This window comes from Megalobrama amblycephala, linkage group LG14 (assembly GCF_018812025.1).
Source record: "Megalobrama amblycephala isolate DHTTF-2021 linkage group LG14, ASM1881202v1, whole genome shotgun sequence".
Lineage (NCBI taxonomy): Eukaryota > Metazoa > Chordata > Actinopteri > Cypriniformes > Xenocyprididae > Megalobrama > Megalobrama amblycephala.
The window spans coordinates 43412842-43431783 of record NC_063057.1 but is presented as its reverse complement, the minus strand read 5'-3'; the positions used below and the strand labels follow the sequence as shown (position 1 = coordinate 43431783).

Here is an 18942-nt window from a genome sequence, read left to right as displayed (position 1 = left end):
GACGAATAAGGTTTTTAAAAGTGTAAAAAAAAAAATATATAAATAATGGAGATATAATTAATAAGCTTTATTAAGTGTTAACAATGAGATTATGTGGTTTTTATAATCAATTAACACTGCTTTTGTCATTTTTTACAAGATGGAGAAAATTTGTCACCAAAAAAGTCATTCGGTTTAACCAAAATTTCGGTTTTACCAAATGACACTTTTAGTTATACTGAATGACGATATTTTCAAACAATGGTAACAGGCTCATATCTGTCTAGTTAGCTAGCAAAAGGACAATTAAACATTTTATATTTAGTACAAGTTTTTAAAATATTACAACATTTTCCATGTTTTTTAGCGGTTGTACCGAATGACCTGATGTTTCAGGACATGCGTATGATCAAGTGAAAACGTGATTTTCTCAAATAGTTAAAAGAGAGTTAGTTACTTTGCTTCATGACCATGTGGTCCTTTGTTGGTGTCTACATGATGTAACATCCTGTCACATGATACTGACCGCATGACTTGATCCAAAATGGTCCCTTTATATTGGTTACTCCAAATGGCATCGATGAAATTCATTTTTCCGGACATTCTTTCTCATAACAAAGCAACGACTTCTACGCATAATTTTAATACCATTTTGCACTATATTGATATATGATGTTATAAAATCATGCCAGAATAAAAATATATACAATTATTACATTTTAAGATATTTTAATCACAAATTAAATGGCTGTATTGGCCTTTGGACGGTTAAACCGAATGACCTTTTGACACTTCAAAATCTTTAAAATACCTTTATATGTAGCAAAATATAATTAAAACCTTTTGGATTCAATAAAAGAGATCTAGTTGTACTACCTTACATACTTTGGATGTCATAACTTTGTTTTTTTATTATTATTATTAAGGCCTTTGAACAAAAAAATTACCCGTCACGTCATTGACCCATTTACACATAAAAAAAAAAAAAAAAAAAAAAAAATATATATATATATATATATATATATATATATATATATATATATATATATATATATATATATATATATATATATATATAAGAATTATATCAAAAGTCATTTATGTGCTATGACAACTAAATATGTTTATATTTATTTACTTTAAAAACACATTGATTGATGCGTCATCCTGCACATGCTAAGCTTCTATCTAGTAAGTATGTTAGAATTTAAAAGTAAATGCACATTGTTCTTAAAGGCAGTCTGTATGAAATTTGCATTAAAATATCCAAAAACCACCAGAACAGTGTTATATAATTTGTTCACATTTACATTTTCCCAAATGTTTCCAAAAAGGTTTAAATCTAAAGATATCCATAATTTTAACCAGTGAAACGGTCCGCATCATCGCGTCACCTTTCAGTGCCGTCATATATACCTGTTACCCTCAGTTTTCGGTTTTACTTCTGTAGAAATCATGGAGAAACAATGAATATTATGAGAAAATCTATGTTTTTTTAAATAGTTATTTTTTTAATCAATCTAAATAATCTATAATTAATCCTGATTAATCACATATAAAGTAACATAAACATATTGTCATATTAAATCTCCATATTAATGAGGAAACAACATAAGGCAGTTCCATTTTTTGATATTTTAATTTAATTTGTTTAATGGCACATTTTTACCAAGTAGCCTACTATGAATTAAGGCCAGTGATACAAATATTGATAATATAAATGTATTTTTTTTTTTTTTTTCAATTTGTTGTATTATTTAATAACATCTTCTCTTTTGTATTATGTGACATGTTGGTGAATATGTTTTCCTGCTTTTCTCTCTTGTTACATTAGTGAACATGATCCGCTGTCCAGTCTGTCAGCAGGAGTGTATGGATGTTGAGGTCTTGGATAACTTCTTTGTCAAGGATTCTGTGGAAGTGCCGAGCAGCACGATGGAAAAGAGCTGTCAGGTGCATGTCTACGTCTGACGATGTTTATACTACACCAGTGCCATAATGTTCCTTAAAGGGATGGTTCACCCAAAAATGAAAATTCTGTCATCATTTACTCACCCTCAAGTTGTTCCAAACCTGTATAAATTTCTTTGTTCTGCTGAACATAAAGGAAGATATTTCGAAGAATGTTTGTAACCATAGTAGGAAAAAAAATACTATGGTAGTCAATGGGGGGCGAGATCGGTTTAGTTAAAAACATTCTTCGAAATATCAAATTTTCATTTTTGGGTGAACTATCCCTTTAAAATCATGTTACTGATGCGCCATAATGGTTTTTAAACCATTCAAGGCTGGTTGTGAAGAAATGATTGATTGAAAGTCTTGATGTCTCAAATAAACTGTGTCTCTGATGAAATGCATTAGTTGACATCACATCTTTTGCTTTCAGCTCTGCATGAGTTGTGACGATAACACCGAGGCCACCGGTTTCTGCGTGGAGTGTGCAGAGTTTCTGTGCGTCACCTGCATCGATGCTCATCAGCGTGTGAAGTTCACCAGAGATCACACGGTCCGGCAAATAACGGAAATGTCCTCAGGTTTGACCCTAAACATTTGTAATTGATATCATTCTGTGACATTCAGACATTTTAAGTCACTGTAAAAAATGAACAATTTTAATGGTAAAAGTCTGTAAAAATGCTACGGTAAAAACCTGTTAGCTGGTTAACTTTAGGTTAGTTCACCCAAAAATTACATTTCTGTCATTAATTACCCTCATGTCGTTCCACACCCGTAATGGGGCGTTCACACCAGATGCGACTTGCACGAATAAATCACGCTATTCGCGCATAGTTGGACATTTGAACGTTTTGAGTTTACTCACTTCATTCGCGTCATGAGAGGGGCTTCTGCCAGGCTGCTGCAGTCTCGTTTCTGCACACTTCCTCTGAATAAACACATCAACTCTTCAGTGGGAAAGTAGTTGTAAAATATGGCAAATAAGCTCAATTTCCGGCTTTAGCTAGCTTGTAGTCTCAATATGTGTGTGTGTGTGTGTGTGTATATATATATATATATATATATATATATATATATATATATATATATATATATATATATATACAGTGGGTACGGAAAGTATTCAGACCCCCTTAAATTTCATTCTTTGTTATATTGCAGCCATTTGCTAAAATCATTTGTTCATTTTTTTCCTCCTTAATGTACACACAGCACCCCATTTTGACAGAAAAACACAGAATTGTTGACATTTTTGCAGATTTATTAAAAAAGAAAAACTGAAATATCACATGGTCCTAAGTATTCAGACCCTTTGCTGTGACATTTATATATTTAACTCAGGTGCTGTCCATTTCTTCTGATCATCCTTGAAATGGTTCTACACCTTCATTTGAGTCCAGCTGTGTTTGATTATACTGATTGGACTTGATTAGGAAAGCCACACACCTGTCTATAAAAGACCTTACAGCTCACAGTGCATGTCAGAGCAAATGAGAATCATGAGGTCAAAGGAACTGCCTGAAGAGCTCAGAGACAGAATTGTGGCAAGGCACAGATCTGGCCAAGGTTACAAAAAAATTTCTGCTGCACTTAAGGTTCCTAAGAGCACAGTGGCCTCTATAATCCTTAAATGGAAGACGTTTGGGACGACCAGAACCCTTCCTAGAGCTGGCCGTCCGGCCAACTTGAGCTATCGGGGGAGAAGAGCCTTGGTGAGAGAGGTAAAGAAGAACCCAAAGATCACTGTGGCTGAGCTCCAGAGATGCAGTTGGGAGATGGGAGAAAGTTGTAGAAAGTCAACCATCACTGCAGCCCTCCACCAGTCGGGGCTTTATGGCAGAGCGGCCCGACGGAAGCCTCTCCTCAGTGCAAGACACATGAAAGCCCGCATGGAGTTTGCTAAAAAACACCTGAAGGACTCCAAGATGGTGAGAAATAAGATTCTCTGGTCTGATGAGACCAGGCTGTCCACCAACGTTTACCATCCAACCTGACAGAACTGGAGAGGATCTGCAAGTTGGAATGGCAGAAGATTTCCAGGTGTGAAAAACTTGTTGCATCTTTCCCAAAAAGGCTCATGGCTGTATTAGATCAAAAGGGTGCTTCTACTAAATACTGAGCAAAGGGTCTGAATACTTAGGACCATGTGATATTTCATTTTTTCTTTTTTAATAAATCTGCAAAAATGTCAACAATTCTGTGTTTTTCTGTCAATATGGGAATATGGGGTGCTGTGTGTACATTAATGAGGGAAAAAAATGAACTTAAATGATTTTAGCAAATGGCTGCAATATAACAAAGAGTGAAAAATTTAAGGGGGTTTGAATACTTTCTGTACCCACTGTATATCAGAGGTCGCATTAACCGAAAATTTTTCGGAAAAATGTCATTTTGACAGATTACACTGAGGCTGATGTAACTTGTAATTCCCACCCCTGTCCAGTTGGTGGCAGGTGCACTCCAGTGTGTCCTTGCGCTCCAGAGCACTAGAGTTCAGTCTCCAGACTCAGAGTAAAATGAAAATGATGTGTTTGATTACACAGGCAAGCACCCAATTTAAGTCCATTTTATAATAATAAAGTTATAATACTTATACTTAAATAATTAAGTTTCTAATCCAGTTTGTTTTTATATTTTTCCTGCTGACTATCAAGTTTATGGTCAACGAATGCTTTTCTGTGTTACGTGACATTGTTTCCAACACTGATTGAACTGATTAAGATGTGATACAGATTTCAGTAAGCTACTGTATCTTGCAACATGTTTTCTGATGTTCATTTCATTCTGTAAAGTAGCAAAGAGGAAAGGATGATCGCGTTCACTCATGATCCGCGACAGTCTTTGTTCAACTTTCTTTTCATATTATAATAGCCTATAAATAAATGCCTGGGCCCATTTGCTTATCCTGTAAAATCGTGAATAATATATATATATATATATATATATATATATATATATATATATATATATATATATATATATATATATATATAGCTCAAATTGAGTAAAGAGCGTTTTTTACAACTTACCAGATTGTCCGACCTCCTCACTCACTTTCTTCCAAGCAAGATCCTTTTTATTCCTGTTTCTATAAAAGTATGAAGATGTATCGTACAGCGACAATGATTTTGTCCTCTATCGTTGTTTCGGATTTCTGCCTCCGCTCGCTACGTCGTAATCACATCACTACTAGAGCAAGCTTCTGATTGGTTAACGTGGCGCGAATATTCGCCAAAGTTCAGATTTTTCAACTCGCGCGAATCGTGCGTTACGCGCGTCAAACGCCCGAAACGCTCAATTCGCGTCATGTCATTTGTGCAAATCACGCCGCAGGATGTCTATTCACATCTTTGCATTGACTTAACATGTAAATCACTCGCACTTAACACTTCATTTGCGTCTGGTGTGAACGCGTCAAACTACGCGTGAATAGCTTCTGATTGGTTAACGCGGCGCGAAAATTCGCCAAAGTTCAGATTTTTCAACTTGGGCGATTCGTGTGAATCGCGCACTAAGCGCGTCAAACGCTCAATTTGCGCGAATCCGCAGGATGTCTATTCGCGTCACTCGCGTTTAACGCTTCATTCGCGTCTGGTGTGAACGCACCATAAGACCTTCGTTCATCTTCAGCACACAAATTAAGATATTTTTGATGAAATCCGAGAGGCTTTTATCTCCCATAGAAAACATTGAAATTACCACATTCAAGGTCCAGAAAAGTAGTAAAGACATCGTTAAAGTAGTCAGCGTGACTACAGTGGTTCATCCTTAATGTTACGAAGCGACGATAATACTTTTTGTACACAAAAACAAAACTAAAATAATTACTTTATTCAACAATTTCTTCTCTCCCCCTGTCAGTCTCCTACACTGTTTACATTGTATAGACAGTGCAGTGCTTCCAGGTTCTACGTCAGAACGCCGACTCATTATTGGCCGGCTCCTGCGTCAGCATCACATGCATGCGTCGTGCTGCTCACGTGAACAGCGTCGGCCAATACCGAGCTGGTATTCTGACCTACAACCTGGAAGCGCTGAACAGCATACGAGAATGACACAGAAGGGAAGATATTGTTGAAAAAGGTTATTTTTGTTTTGTATTTTGTGCACAAAAAGTATTCTCGTCGCTTCATAATATTAAGGTTGAACCACTGTAGTCACATGGACTATTTTAACGATGAATTTAGTACCTTTCTGGACCTTGACAGTGGTGGTTGAATTTCTGTCTATGGAGGAGTCGGAGAGCTCTCGGATTTCATCAAAAATATTTTAACTTGTGTTCTGAAGATGAATGAAGGTCTTACGAGTGTGGAACGACATGAGGGCGAGTAATAAATGACAGAATTTTCATTTTTGAGTGAACTAACCCTTTAAGTTACCTTATTGGATATCTTCTTAAACTGTAATAAATCTAACAAGGCATATTATATATTAATATCAGTTAATGAAATATGTTTTTATTTCCTCTAAACTCATTCTGTAAATCCTAAAATGTTGCTACTGTATTTTTCACTGTAAAGTTCTTTTTAAAGTTCAGTTTTGTTTATATACATGTATATACATGTGTGTGACTTGAGTGTCCAAACACTTTTTGGGGACACTCTACTGTTCATGGCCTTCTACAGAAACTACTGTAAATAAACTCTACACAAATGAACTTGTCTCCCTGTTCGTTCACAGAGGCGATGGGCGCTTCCACACAGAAGCCCGTCTTCTGCGACATCCACAGACAGGAGCCGTTGAAGCTGTTCTGTGAAACCTGCGATCGCCTCACCTGCAGAGACTGTCAGCTACTCAAACACAAGGACCATAAGTACGGCCCACATTCATGTCATGTGTTAGTGACTTTATAGCTGTAGTAAGAAATCATTGAAAGAATACCTAGTATTATATTAACATGCATAGTTTTTAAAGGCAGAGGTCTTCAACCCTGCTCCTGCACTGTCCTGAAAAGTTGTTTCCAACCTGATTCAGCACACGTGCCTGTGATTTTCAGTCGATTGAAGACCTCTGTTTAAAGGGATAGTTCACAAAAAACTAAAAATTTACTTGTTCCAAACCTGTATGACTTTCTTCTGTTGAACATAAATTTTGAGAAATGCAATTGTTTTTTTGTCCATACAATGGATATCACTGGTCATCAAAACTGTTTAGTTACTATGTTTCTTCAATCCTCCTTTGTGTCTCACAGAAGAAAGTCATACAGGTTTGAAATGAGGGTGAGTAAATGATGACAGAATTCTCGTTTTTGGGTGAACTCAAGTGTTGTGGCTGTACTTCTGAAACATTGTGCATTTTAATGTTTGTCTGTGTTCAGTGTCTTGCCGTATAGTTGTTCATTGCTTTAACATGAATGCAAATATCATTGCCATCATCAGTATCAGTTATGACTGAACACAGCAGCTAACACATGATTTTCCAATACAGTTACCAATTTCTAGAAGATGCGTATAAGAACCACAAGGAACATCTGGAAAATATGACCTGCCAACTTCAAGAAAAGAAGAAAGCTATAGAGGACGTGTCTAATACCATTAACAATGGGTATGTTTTATATGTTATATATGTGAGCTTTGGTTTGGCTAAAATGCATCTTTACGCACAACTGCCAGCCTGCATGGAGAGCTTCTTGAGACTCCAGAGGCACCAGCAGCTTCAAATACCTATTTGCTGCTCAACACTGGCTTTTTTATAGCTGCCCTTTTAATACAATTAATTTTTTTTGACAGGAACTTTAATTAATAAAATGTGCTCTAATTCACTCACAAATCTTATGATAATTTGATAATCTCCATTCAGTTTTCACACAACATTAGTTGTTTTCGTGCCTTTTGCACAACATTGCACTATTTCATGCTTTTCATCTTCAGAAAGATCTTTCTTCCTCCCCATGTTATATGAGAACTGTGACTTGCTTAACCCTCTGGAGTCTGAGGCTGATTTGGGACCTGGAGAAGTTTTGACATGCCCTGACATTTGTGCTTTTTTCAGTTGTTCATAAACATATTAATGGAAAAAGTGTCATGACACTGTATTCAGCACAAACTAGGCTACAATAATATGTGAGGAACATGTATGTACATGTTTGTGTTTTTGAAGGAATAACATTTATGCGTGGTTATTGAAAAAACAAAAAACTTAAGTGACTTATTTCACTGAAATAAGGCCAAAAAAAGTATATTAAATCTGTGTTTACAATACTTTAGGGTATTGGAGGTTGTAGACTAGAGTTTTTGCTTCAAAATTATGTAAAAATTATGCTGCCTACTCCTTCATATAAAACAATATATTGATTTAGTTTTTGTAAGACACTTTTTGCCAAGAAACACACTATGCGTGGAGGCGTGAATCACCACTGAATAATGGGCCATTCTCACCTGAGAAGACAAAAGAATTGCATAGTAATGAGCTGAAATGACTTGCATATTAATGAGGCATTTCAGTCAGGTAGGCTGTGAAAAAAACCTTCTGTGATGTCTCAAGGTCATCATGATATATGAAACAAACAGAAAAATATTATTACAATATAAAGTAATGGTTTTATATTATACTTTAAAATATAATGTATTTCTGTGATGCAAAGAGTCTGAATATAGGCTTTTAGTTTAAAAGCATGCACATTTGGAGAAATATTGGATTCTCATATGCTTATGTCAATTTTCTATACAGAGGAGTTATATTTATTTAATATTCATTGTCATTACTATGAGCGCTGGTGTTTTTAATTCATCCTTGAAGTCGGAGGGCGCTCATTTTTAGTCCACAAATTCATCTAAAAGAAGAAGAGGCTATTCCATGAATGGAGTTTCCAATTCATACTGCAGCCGGAGGGCGCTAAAGAAACAAAAACTCATCTAAAATTCATCTATAGAAGAAAAGAAAACAGGAACTAACTGCATTTCTTCTAGAGCTCGCTAACCATGACTTTTACATCCAGATAAACACTTTTCAAGACAATAAATACACGATTGAGACGATGAATGCATGTATTGCCTCTGAATTTGCGTCTGAATAGCGCTAGCTCCGTGGGCGTGGCCGCATTAGCAGATAATGAGCTGAATCACGGACTTCTGACATGGCTCTCTTTTCATACAGATTACATAAACACAGAAGGTTTGTTTTCGATTTGACTTGCATGATTTAAAACCTGACATCTTAACGTCTCTTTAGACACAAGTATAATTTTTCTGTGATTAGTATTCACTAAGTTACAGTTCATTTTCTGAGAACTATCAGATTGGACTTCGTTCAGAGGGAGAGGAGAAATCACGCATCATGTTAGTTTTCTTTATTTTACAAAAAGCACAACATTTTGTTTTTACTCTGAATGTATACAAATAAAAGAAGATATTCTATAGTTTCAATTGATATATTACTTATGTCTCTATGACAAAAAATGACGGAGTATTTTAAGTCTGTTTTGCTGCAATGTGAAAAAAAAAAACTGCAAAACGCGCCGGCGCGTTTTCAGACCTCAGAGAGTTAATAATGTGGAACAACCTCTAAGTAGGGTTTCCATAGACCTGGAAAATTATTTTGTCTAAGATTGAAAAAGACATAGATAAAGAAACAAACAAACATTTTCTTAGAAAAACTAAAATCTGAATGTTTATTCTACTGAAATCTTACTGATATGTCACTTGCATAATAATTTGGAATGTGGTGTATGTATTTTAAAAAAATATATAAATCTATCTTTAAACATTTAAAGCCAGGGTTCCCTACTCTCATGGGAAACCTAGTTTTATAGTAACTTTAAAATTATTTCCACAATGGAATACCCGAAAATGTCATAGAAGTTAATACAATTTGTATAGATCATGGACATTTCTATAGTGCAGGGTTTCCCAACAGGGGTTTGTTTGTGAGGGAACTGCAGTGGGTTCGTGAGTTTATGAAAAGCTAATAATAAAATCGATTGTAATATCAAAATAAACAAATGGGGCTGCACAATTTATCATAATAAAACTGAAACAGTGATGTATTTATCAAATCGGGATTATCAAATTAAAGAAGTATATATGTGCTGCGTGTTTCCGAGTGAAGAGTGGCAGTTTACATGCATTCAACTTTTAATACCATGTTTTCAGAATGACTAAGTTCAGAATAAATGTATCTCACAACCTCCATCTCACAAGCACTGTGAGTTTAATGTGCATTTGGGAACAGGGAACATTTTTGTGGACAGAGGTTTACAGCATTTCATCAGGATTCCTCCAAAATAAAACATTGAGGATTTGAGGTTTTAACATTTGCAAGTCAAGAATTTAAGACATAAATATTTGTAATGTAACTTGTAGCACTAGTTGGGACTTGAAAAGTGTGAACACCCTTAAAAGTAACTATTTCCATTAGCAGTGGAGTCTTTGTTCTTTGTGTCTAGATGTCTCGGCAGTGGCAAAATGAGACATTTTTATATGAAATGAAATGTCATATTGCAGTTCAAATCGAAATATATGACAAAATATAATTTTTTAAAGGGTTAGTTCAACCAAAAATTTAAATTCTGTCATTAATTACTCAACCTCATGTTGTTCCATCTTCGGAACACAAATTAAGATATTTTTTAAAAAAATCTGATGGCTCAGTTAATTTACACTTTCAATGCCCAGAAAGGTAATAAAGACATATTTAAAACAGTTCATGTGACTACAGTGGTTCAACCTTAATGTTATGAAGTGACGAGAATACTTTTTGTGCGCCAAAAAAAAACCAAAATAATGACTTTATTCAACAATATCTAGTGATGGACGATTTCAGAACACTGCTTCATGAGGCTTCGAAGCTTTACGAATCTTTTATTTCTAAACAGTGGTTCGGCTCGTGTATCAAACTGCCAAATTCATGTGATTTCAGTAAACGAAATAATGATAGTAGTTAATAGTCTCTTATTGGCCTGTTTAGCTGAGTCAATACGAGACTATTAACCACTATTATTCTTTTTAACTATAGGCCTACTAATGTCTAATTAAAACGTCCACAAATGTATTAAACTGATCAGAGATAAGGTAAAACCTATAGACTTGATTCACAAGTAGGTGACGTTGGAGATTTCAAAACACTTATGACGTAACAAAGCCTCGTTTACTGACATCGCGTGACTTTGGTAGTAGGGTTGGGAACTGAGAACCGGTTCTTATCCAGAACCGGTTGTGTTTTTTGAAAAGAACCAGAACCGTGCATATTTTCTTCGTTTCAGTTCCGAAAACAGTTCTGGTGTGATGGGTGGGTGAAGTGCAAGGAGCGTATCCTTTAATAAAGACGTCTCACCTCATGAATATTATAACAATGAATGCACTGAAAAGCCTTCACGCTACTTATATACGTCAATGCAGAGAGAGATGCACAAAGCTGCACAGTTAATCATTAAAAGATCGCAATCTCGATTTCATCACCCACATGATCTAATTCCTAAATGACAACGATTAGCCCGTGTATATTAAACCTTTGACAAAAATAAAATCGAGATGATCTAAAGAGAGTTGTCATGTTTAGATATAAGATATTTAGATATATAATAGAACTGGTTCTTCAAATGACAACTGATTGCAATGTTATGCCACTAGGTGGCGACAAATTGCTGTTGAAAATGTGTCTATCACTGAATCATTCTTTCAGAAACAAGTGAAGTCTTTATGAATCCAACTTACAAAAATATTCTGTTTCACCTGTCTGGATCTTTTGATAACATTACTTAATGTATAAACTAACATGAACTAACAATTAGCAGTACATTTGTTACTGTATTTGTTAATCTTTGTTTATGTTAGTTAATAAAAATACAGCCGTTCATAGTTTGTTCGTTACTTCAAAGTGCATTAACTAATGTTAACAAATACAACTCTTGATTTTAATAATGTATTAGTAAATATTGAAATTAACATTAATAAATGCTGTAGAAATACAGTTCATTATTTGTTCATGTTAATGTAGTTAACTTATGTTAACTAATGAACCTTATTGTAAAGTGTTAGCTAATTTGTTGAGATTAACAGTCTGTTAAACTCATTTTACAAGTATAATAAACACAAAAAGGACTGTTTGTGTTAAGTATGTGCATTTTGTAATTTTGTGGAACTGGAACCGGAAAATTTCTTATGATTCCCAACCCTATTTGGTAATTTGATATACACTCCAAACCACTGATTCGAAATAAAAGATTCGTAAAGCTTTGAAGCTTCATGAAGCAGTGTTTTGAAATCGCCAATCACTAGATTGTTGAATTTAATAAATTGTTTGAATAGATTGTTGTTGAATAAAGTCATTATTTAGTTTTTTTGGCACACAAAAAGTAGTCTCATCGTTTCATAACATTAAGGTTGAACCACTGTAGTCACATGAACTGTTTTAAATATGTCTTTAGTAGCTTTCTGGGCATCTGAAAGTGTTCATTATCTTGCGGTCAATGGCCTCACTGAGCCATCGGATTTCATCAAAAATATCTTAATTTGTGTTCTGAAGATGAACAAAGGTCTTACGGGTGTGGAACGGCATGAGAGAGAGTAATTAATGACAGAATTTTCATTTTTGGGTGAACTAACCCTTTAAACTATAAACCAACAAAATTAAACATTTAATAAAAAAATTTAAAAAATTTACGTGAGGGAACATGTGAACGTGAATGTGTCGTTAAATTGTTGAAATATTAACTGTACTATCTCAGGGGGTACTTCAAGTAAATATTTTAAGGGGTTCAGTTGACAAAAAAAGCTCTAGTTGTGCTCAGCTAGAGATATTTCACTAGAAATGTTTCTGTTTCAGTGGAATCAATATCAAAATGTCTGGAAATGACAAATGAAGGAGAAGTCATGAAAATGAATTTGTCAAAAAGTGGGAACCCTGTACACTGTTAAGATGTATAGTACGTGAAAACTGTTTTTATGGTCTATTTTGTTCCTGTTTTTGTCAGCCTTCAGCAAGTGGATGAAAATCGCAAGACTGTGGCTAATGAGATTAAAAAATCCATCTGCAATCTCATAATGGAGATCAACAGGAAGGGGAAGTTGTTAGTCAATCAACTTGAGGTACTGTCCAATATTTCATCATCATCAAGAGCAGTGCTTCCCAACTGGTGGGTTTCAGGTGTTGTTATGGGTTATGTAAATGCTAGTAATAAAACCAAATGACATAATTGACATGGCAATATTGATAGGATTTTTAACCTTAAATCACTTTGTAGAAGCTTGTCAAATTTAGAGGTGCCAACATCTTCACAAACCTTCACAAAGTAAAAGAAAATACAAAATAGACTACATTAAAGGTGCAATATGTAATATTTTTGCAGTAAAATATCCAAAAACCACTAGGCCAGTGTTATATATTTTGTTCACTTGAGTACTTACAATATCCCAAATGTTTGCAACTGTTTGTAAATCGTGAGAAAATTGCAATTTTAACCAAGGCTCCGGGACGTGTGAGGAGTCACCTGTCAATTGCGTCATACCCGCGTTACCCTCGGTTTCCGGTTTTATTTTATAGAAACCATGGAAACACCAAAGACGCTTTAATATTTAAACGTTTTAATAGACAATAGAACAACTGTTTTGATATATTTATAGACAGAAAACTAATTATTGTTATATAGCTCAACACGTTTAGTCTTATTGTTTAAATCAATTTTCTTGATTTTTTTGTGAGTACCATGCTTTACCATGCCTCAGAGAAAAACACTATTTTGTCAAGTAGCTAACATAGCATAATCAGATGCAGCTTTATTTTTAGTAACAGTAATACATAAATTTCTCCATCATACAATACGTTTTAAAATGAATTGCATGCCATTTATCAACACAAGCCATCCAGCATTTAATATGATATTCTAAAATCGGATCTATCTTACTGCAGTGTGTAACAAGTTTCTCACAGCAGCTGCCGAGCGAACGCACAGAGTAACGTTATAACATCATATCTAATATGATAAACAGAGCTGTGTTACCTCATATTCATGACTGGAAAAGCGGAAGCGGTGCCGGCGCGATTGCGCAATCGCTCCAGCGGCCTCGTTCAGCTCCCACAACACTCAGTCCTGCTCTGCTTCATACTACAGTAACGTTAATAATCACATCCATGAACATGATTTCTTCCCGAGTCCTATCCCTATTCTTTTGCACCATCCGTTGAGGTGGAGACCACATGTTCCATGATTCTGCTCTCAAACTTGGCATCATCAAGCTACACCTTTGTTTTGAATAGGCTTCTAGCGACCTCTAGCGGACAAAACTATTACATACTGCACCTTTAAATAAGCTTCCCTTGCAGCAAACCATATGCTATCAGCATGATATACAATTTTTTGGGTTGCCATTTGATGTCCAATGTCAATTCTGTGTGCTGCAGCTAAGCCAGTTGAGAAGCATCACTGTCACATTTGATTTGTGTAGACAAAAGCAGTGTTTCCATCCACCTAAAAAAAACGCTGAAGATGTGGATACGTTTTAAAAAAGCGCATAGAAAATGTATTTAATTGAGGTGGATACATTTTTTATATCTGATAAGAAGACATGCGCATAAACTATGATGGAAACACATTTACAAAAAACTCATATGACTTTGCCTCAATAGAGGATGTGATTGGATAAAGTCTGTCATCAAAATTATTTGGTATAATGACCTTCCTGAACTGATTCATGATTCATATACAAACATCAGACATCCGAATGCAAGATAACATGAAAGTGTTTATTGCGTTTTGTCTTTATGTCATTTATGATGGAGGAAATAAAGAAAAAAGAGAGAAGTTTCTTTCCAGATTGCAGCAACTTCCATTTTTATTACAGATATTTTGTTCTAATTTCCCAGGAAGTGACGATTTTGTTCTTTTAAACACATGGGATGGAAACACATTCGCATATGTTTTATGCGATATGCAAAGTTAAATTTGCTACTTTCAATATAACATAGCTAGTGTGATGTTACATAAGCATGTTCATTTAGGCAATTACAAAGGACCATGAAACCCTCCTGAAAAAGCAGCAACAGGATGTGATGTCACTCTCCACACATCTTGAACATGTGATCAACTTTACAAAGTGGGCCACAGCCAGTAACAGTGGAACTGCCCTCCTGTACTGTAAACGTTTGGTAAGTGTCTTTCTATTGTCAAGACGGCTATATAGATGTGAAACGTGTAAAAAAAAAAAAAAAAAAAATCTGTTTTTTTTTTACTATTATATTTAATGGCAAGTGATTATCTCAAATAATCATGATTAGCTCAAATTATGTTTGTAATAATCGTAACAGACCTGGTCATCCTTCTGTTTGGCTGATGGTCTCTCACATTCCGTTTCCCCTCTTAGATAACATGTCAAATCCAGTACCTCATGCGAGCAAAGTGCAACATCTCATACGTTCCCCAGAGCTTGGTTCGGTTCCAATGTCGATCTGCTTTTTGGGCCTCAAATGTGGATCTTGGTAAGACGCTTACAAAATCAGCTCACAGCCATTCATGGCAGCGGCTTGCGTGTGTGAAAGAGTGAAATTCTTGCAAATTTTCAGCTTCTCAAATGGATATGCTCATGTATTTTTTCCCAGGTTCTTTAGTCGTAGAGAAAACTCCGGTCCGTCATCCCAGCGGTCCACAGCCATTCCCTTTCCAGCAAATGAACCCAGGCCCCAGACCAGATGGTCTTCAGGCAGGGTTCCAAAGCTTACAGTCCCAGCAGCAGCAACAGCAGCAGCAGCAGCAGCAGCGGCAGAGCACACTGGCCCAGCTGCAGATGCAAGTGGAAAAACTCTCCCAGCACGCCAACCGCCACCAACAGCCCAATCAGTGGTCATGGTACCACGGTATGCGCTTACCAGGGCCGCCACCACATAGACCCCTACAGGGTGGATCGCCATCTCAGACGTTACCCAGCATGCCTCAGCACGGGCGCAGATATGGCGCACGAACCCCTCCACCTATTCTTCAGCCCTCTAGCCTGCCTCCACAGGTGACATGTGACTTAATATTACAAGAAGTTTACTGTAAATCATAGGACACATGGATTACTGGTCAAAAGTTTGGAATAATTCAATATTTTTGAAACAAGTCTCTTATGCCCACCAAACAGTAAAAACAATTATGTTGTGAAATAATATTGCAGCTTTGTGTTTTAATATATTTTAAATGTAATTTATTCCTGTGAATTTTCAGCATCATTACAGCAGTCTTCAGTGTCACATGATCCTTCAGAAAGTTTCCTACCTGTCATGATTTTACTGCTACTGTTATTTATTCAGCCTTCTTAAGTCTGCTTACTGTGTGAGGGATCCCCATCCTAAAATCTTTTATAAACACCCAATTTATACACTGAAAAATTAATATTATAAATCTAAAATTTGTTTCTATTGTTCTATGTTTTTATATTTGAAATCTAAAAGTTGTTTCTATTAAGTTCAAATCTAAATTTGCAATCAAATGTAATCTATTTAATAGATTTATAATTTTTATATTTTAATAACTTATTAATTTCAACCTTATGGAAGCTTGTTTTCACCACTGAATAAAAAATAAAAAAGGTAATTGACTTTTTATCTCACAATTCAGACTTTTTTCGAGCAATTGTGTGATTAAAAGCTCGTAATTGCGACTTATATGGACAGAATTGTGATACATAAACTCGCAATTACAAGAAAAAATTGCGAGATATAAATTTGCAACTGCACCAAAAAATCAGAATTGCAAATATAAATAAGCAATTATGAGAAAAAAAAGAAAATTGCGAGATACAAATTCACAATTACGCTAAAAAACCAAAATTGCAAGATATAAATTCGCAATTACGATAAAAAAGCTAAATTGTGAGATATAAATTCGCAATTATGATTTAAAAAAAGCTAAATTGCGAGATATAAATTTGCAATAGTGAGAAAATAGACAGAATTGTGATATAAACTTGCAATTATAAGAAAAAAGCTAAATTGCGAGATGTAAACTTGCATTTACAAGAAATTATAAACTCGTAATTACGAGAAAAAAGGCAGAATTGTGATATTTAAATTCGCATTTATGAGAAAAAAGGCAGAATTCTGAGACATAAATTTGCAATTGACCCTTCACAAAGACCCGCCCCCCTTAGTTACTGTTACTTTGTCCAACAAGCCGTGGTGCTGTCATGCAATACGCAGTGAAAAATACATTGCGGAGCAAAGAGGACACTGACAACACGTCGACAGTCAAGACAGAACAGGTTATTTATTATATTAAGCAAAGTCCCAGCTTTCAAATTGTGTAATTTTTTTTTAAGAAATTCAAACAATAAAAACCGTTTTGTGGCTCTTTAATGTGTCGTGACCATGGTCGTGACAGGTTGCTGTAGTGCCTCCACTCAAGAGGCTCGTAAACCGATCATCTCTTCCTACTAGTTCATTTATAGCATCAAATAAACATGAATGAACATGAGAAGGAATGTTGTTTCAAACGTGGAAAGATGTCAGTACACACCATTTTTCAAGTTTAAGTCCACCGAGGTTAATCTTCTAACTCCCTACTGCTTTGTCAGACAAAATGGCGGATTTGGCGTTCTGATTGGTTAGATCGCTTGTCAATCAAACTCCCGGCGAAGGGTCAATTGCACGAAAGTCATAATTGCAAGAATTATATTTGTAATTGCGAGAAAATAGTATTGCGAGATATAAACTCACATTTATGAGGAAAAAAGTCAGAATTGCAAGATATAAACTCGCAATTACGAGTTGGTTAATTAATTATGCTGATTTGGCGCTAAAGAAACAATTTCTTATTTTCTTCACTACCATTCAAAAGTTTGGTAGTAAGATTTTAAAAAAGTAATACTTTTATTCAGCAAAGATGCATTAAATTGATCAAAAATGACTGATGTGTAATGTTACATATTATTTCTATTTCAAATAAATGATGTTCATTGAACTTTCTATTCATCAAAGATTATTGAAAAAAAGAAAAGTATTATGGTTTCCAACCAGAAAATGTTTTAGAATTCTTATCATATATTGTATAATCTTATTTTTATTGTATTTATAAAACTCTTGTATTTTTGTAACTTTGTAACATTTTTGCCATGAAGATAGCCTCACATGCTGACACAAGCTTTACTAATACTATTATGGTTTCCATAAAAATAGCGTTTTCAACATTAATAATAATTGAGCATAAATCAGCATTAGAATGATTTCTGAAGGATCATGTGACACTAATGACTGGAGTAATGGTGCTGAAAATTCAGCGTTGCCAACACAGAAATGAAATGCATTTTAAAATATATTAAAATAGAAAATAGTTATTTTAAATTGTAGTAATATATCACAATAGTACTGTTTTTACTGATCAAATGAATGCAGCCTTGGTGAGAATAAGAGACTTCTTTCAAAACATTAAAAAAAATATTATTCTGAACATTTGAACAGTAATTGTACAAGTGCATCTCAATAAATTAGAATATCATGAAAAAGCTATTTTTTTTTTCTGTAATTTAATTCAAAAAGTAAAACTTAAATATATTCTAGATTTATTAGACATAAAGTAACATTTTTCCAGACTTTGTTTTCATTTTGATGGTTACAGCTTGATGCTCATCAAAATCAAAAAATCAGTATCTCGAATTATTAGAATATTTAATTTCAAGTTCTATTAAATGACCATTCTCAGGGTATAAATAGTGGGTTTAGGTCAGTAATCCCAACAGCAGTCATGGGGAAGTCTGCTGACTTGACAGTTGTCCAGAAGACGATCATCAAGACCCTCTACAATGAGGGTAAGCCACATAGGGTCACTGCTGAAAGAGCTAGCTGTTCGCAGCATGCTGTGCCAAAGCATATTCATGGAAAGTTGACTGGAAGAAAAAGTGTGGTAGGAAAAGGTGTACAAGTGAAAGGAATGACCACAGGCTTGAGAAGATTGTCAGGTGAAGCCGATTTAAGAACTTAGGAGAGCTTCAAAAGGAGTGGACTGAAGTTGGAGTCAGTGCATCAAGAGCCACCACACACAGACGTCTTCAAGAAATGGGCTACAACTGTCACATTCCACGTACCAAGCCACTTCAGATCCAA

General features: G+C 35.1%; 1 protein-coding gene across 2 annotated transcripts in view; it reads left to right on the top strand.

Annotated features, from left to right (window-relative positions):
- The window catches only part of trim24 (tripartite motif containing 24), a 30693-nt gene that overhangs the window by 1795 nt on the left and 9956 nt on the right, over window positions 1-18942 (top strand). For both annotated transcript variants that reach the window (XM_048156429.1, XM_048156430.1), the window contains exons 2-9: window positions 1814-1932; window positions 2366-2513; window positions 6616-6748; window positions 7363-7479; window positions 12845-12959; window positions 14869-15015; window positions 15231-15345; window positions 15466-15866. In XM_048156429.1, the coding sequence (XP_048012386.1) occupies window positions 1814-1932; window positions 2366-2513; window positions 6616-6748; window positions 7363-7479; window positions 12845-12959; window positions 14869-15015; window positions 15231-15345; window positions 15466-15866 (1295 nt within the window). The remainder of the gene's footprint in view (window positions 1-1813; window positions 1933-2365; window positions 2514-6615; window positions 6749-7362; window positions 7480-12844; window positions 12960-14868; window positions 15016-15230; window positions 15346-15465; window positions 15867-18942) is intronic.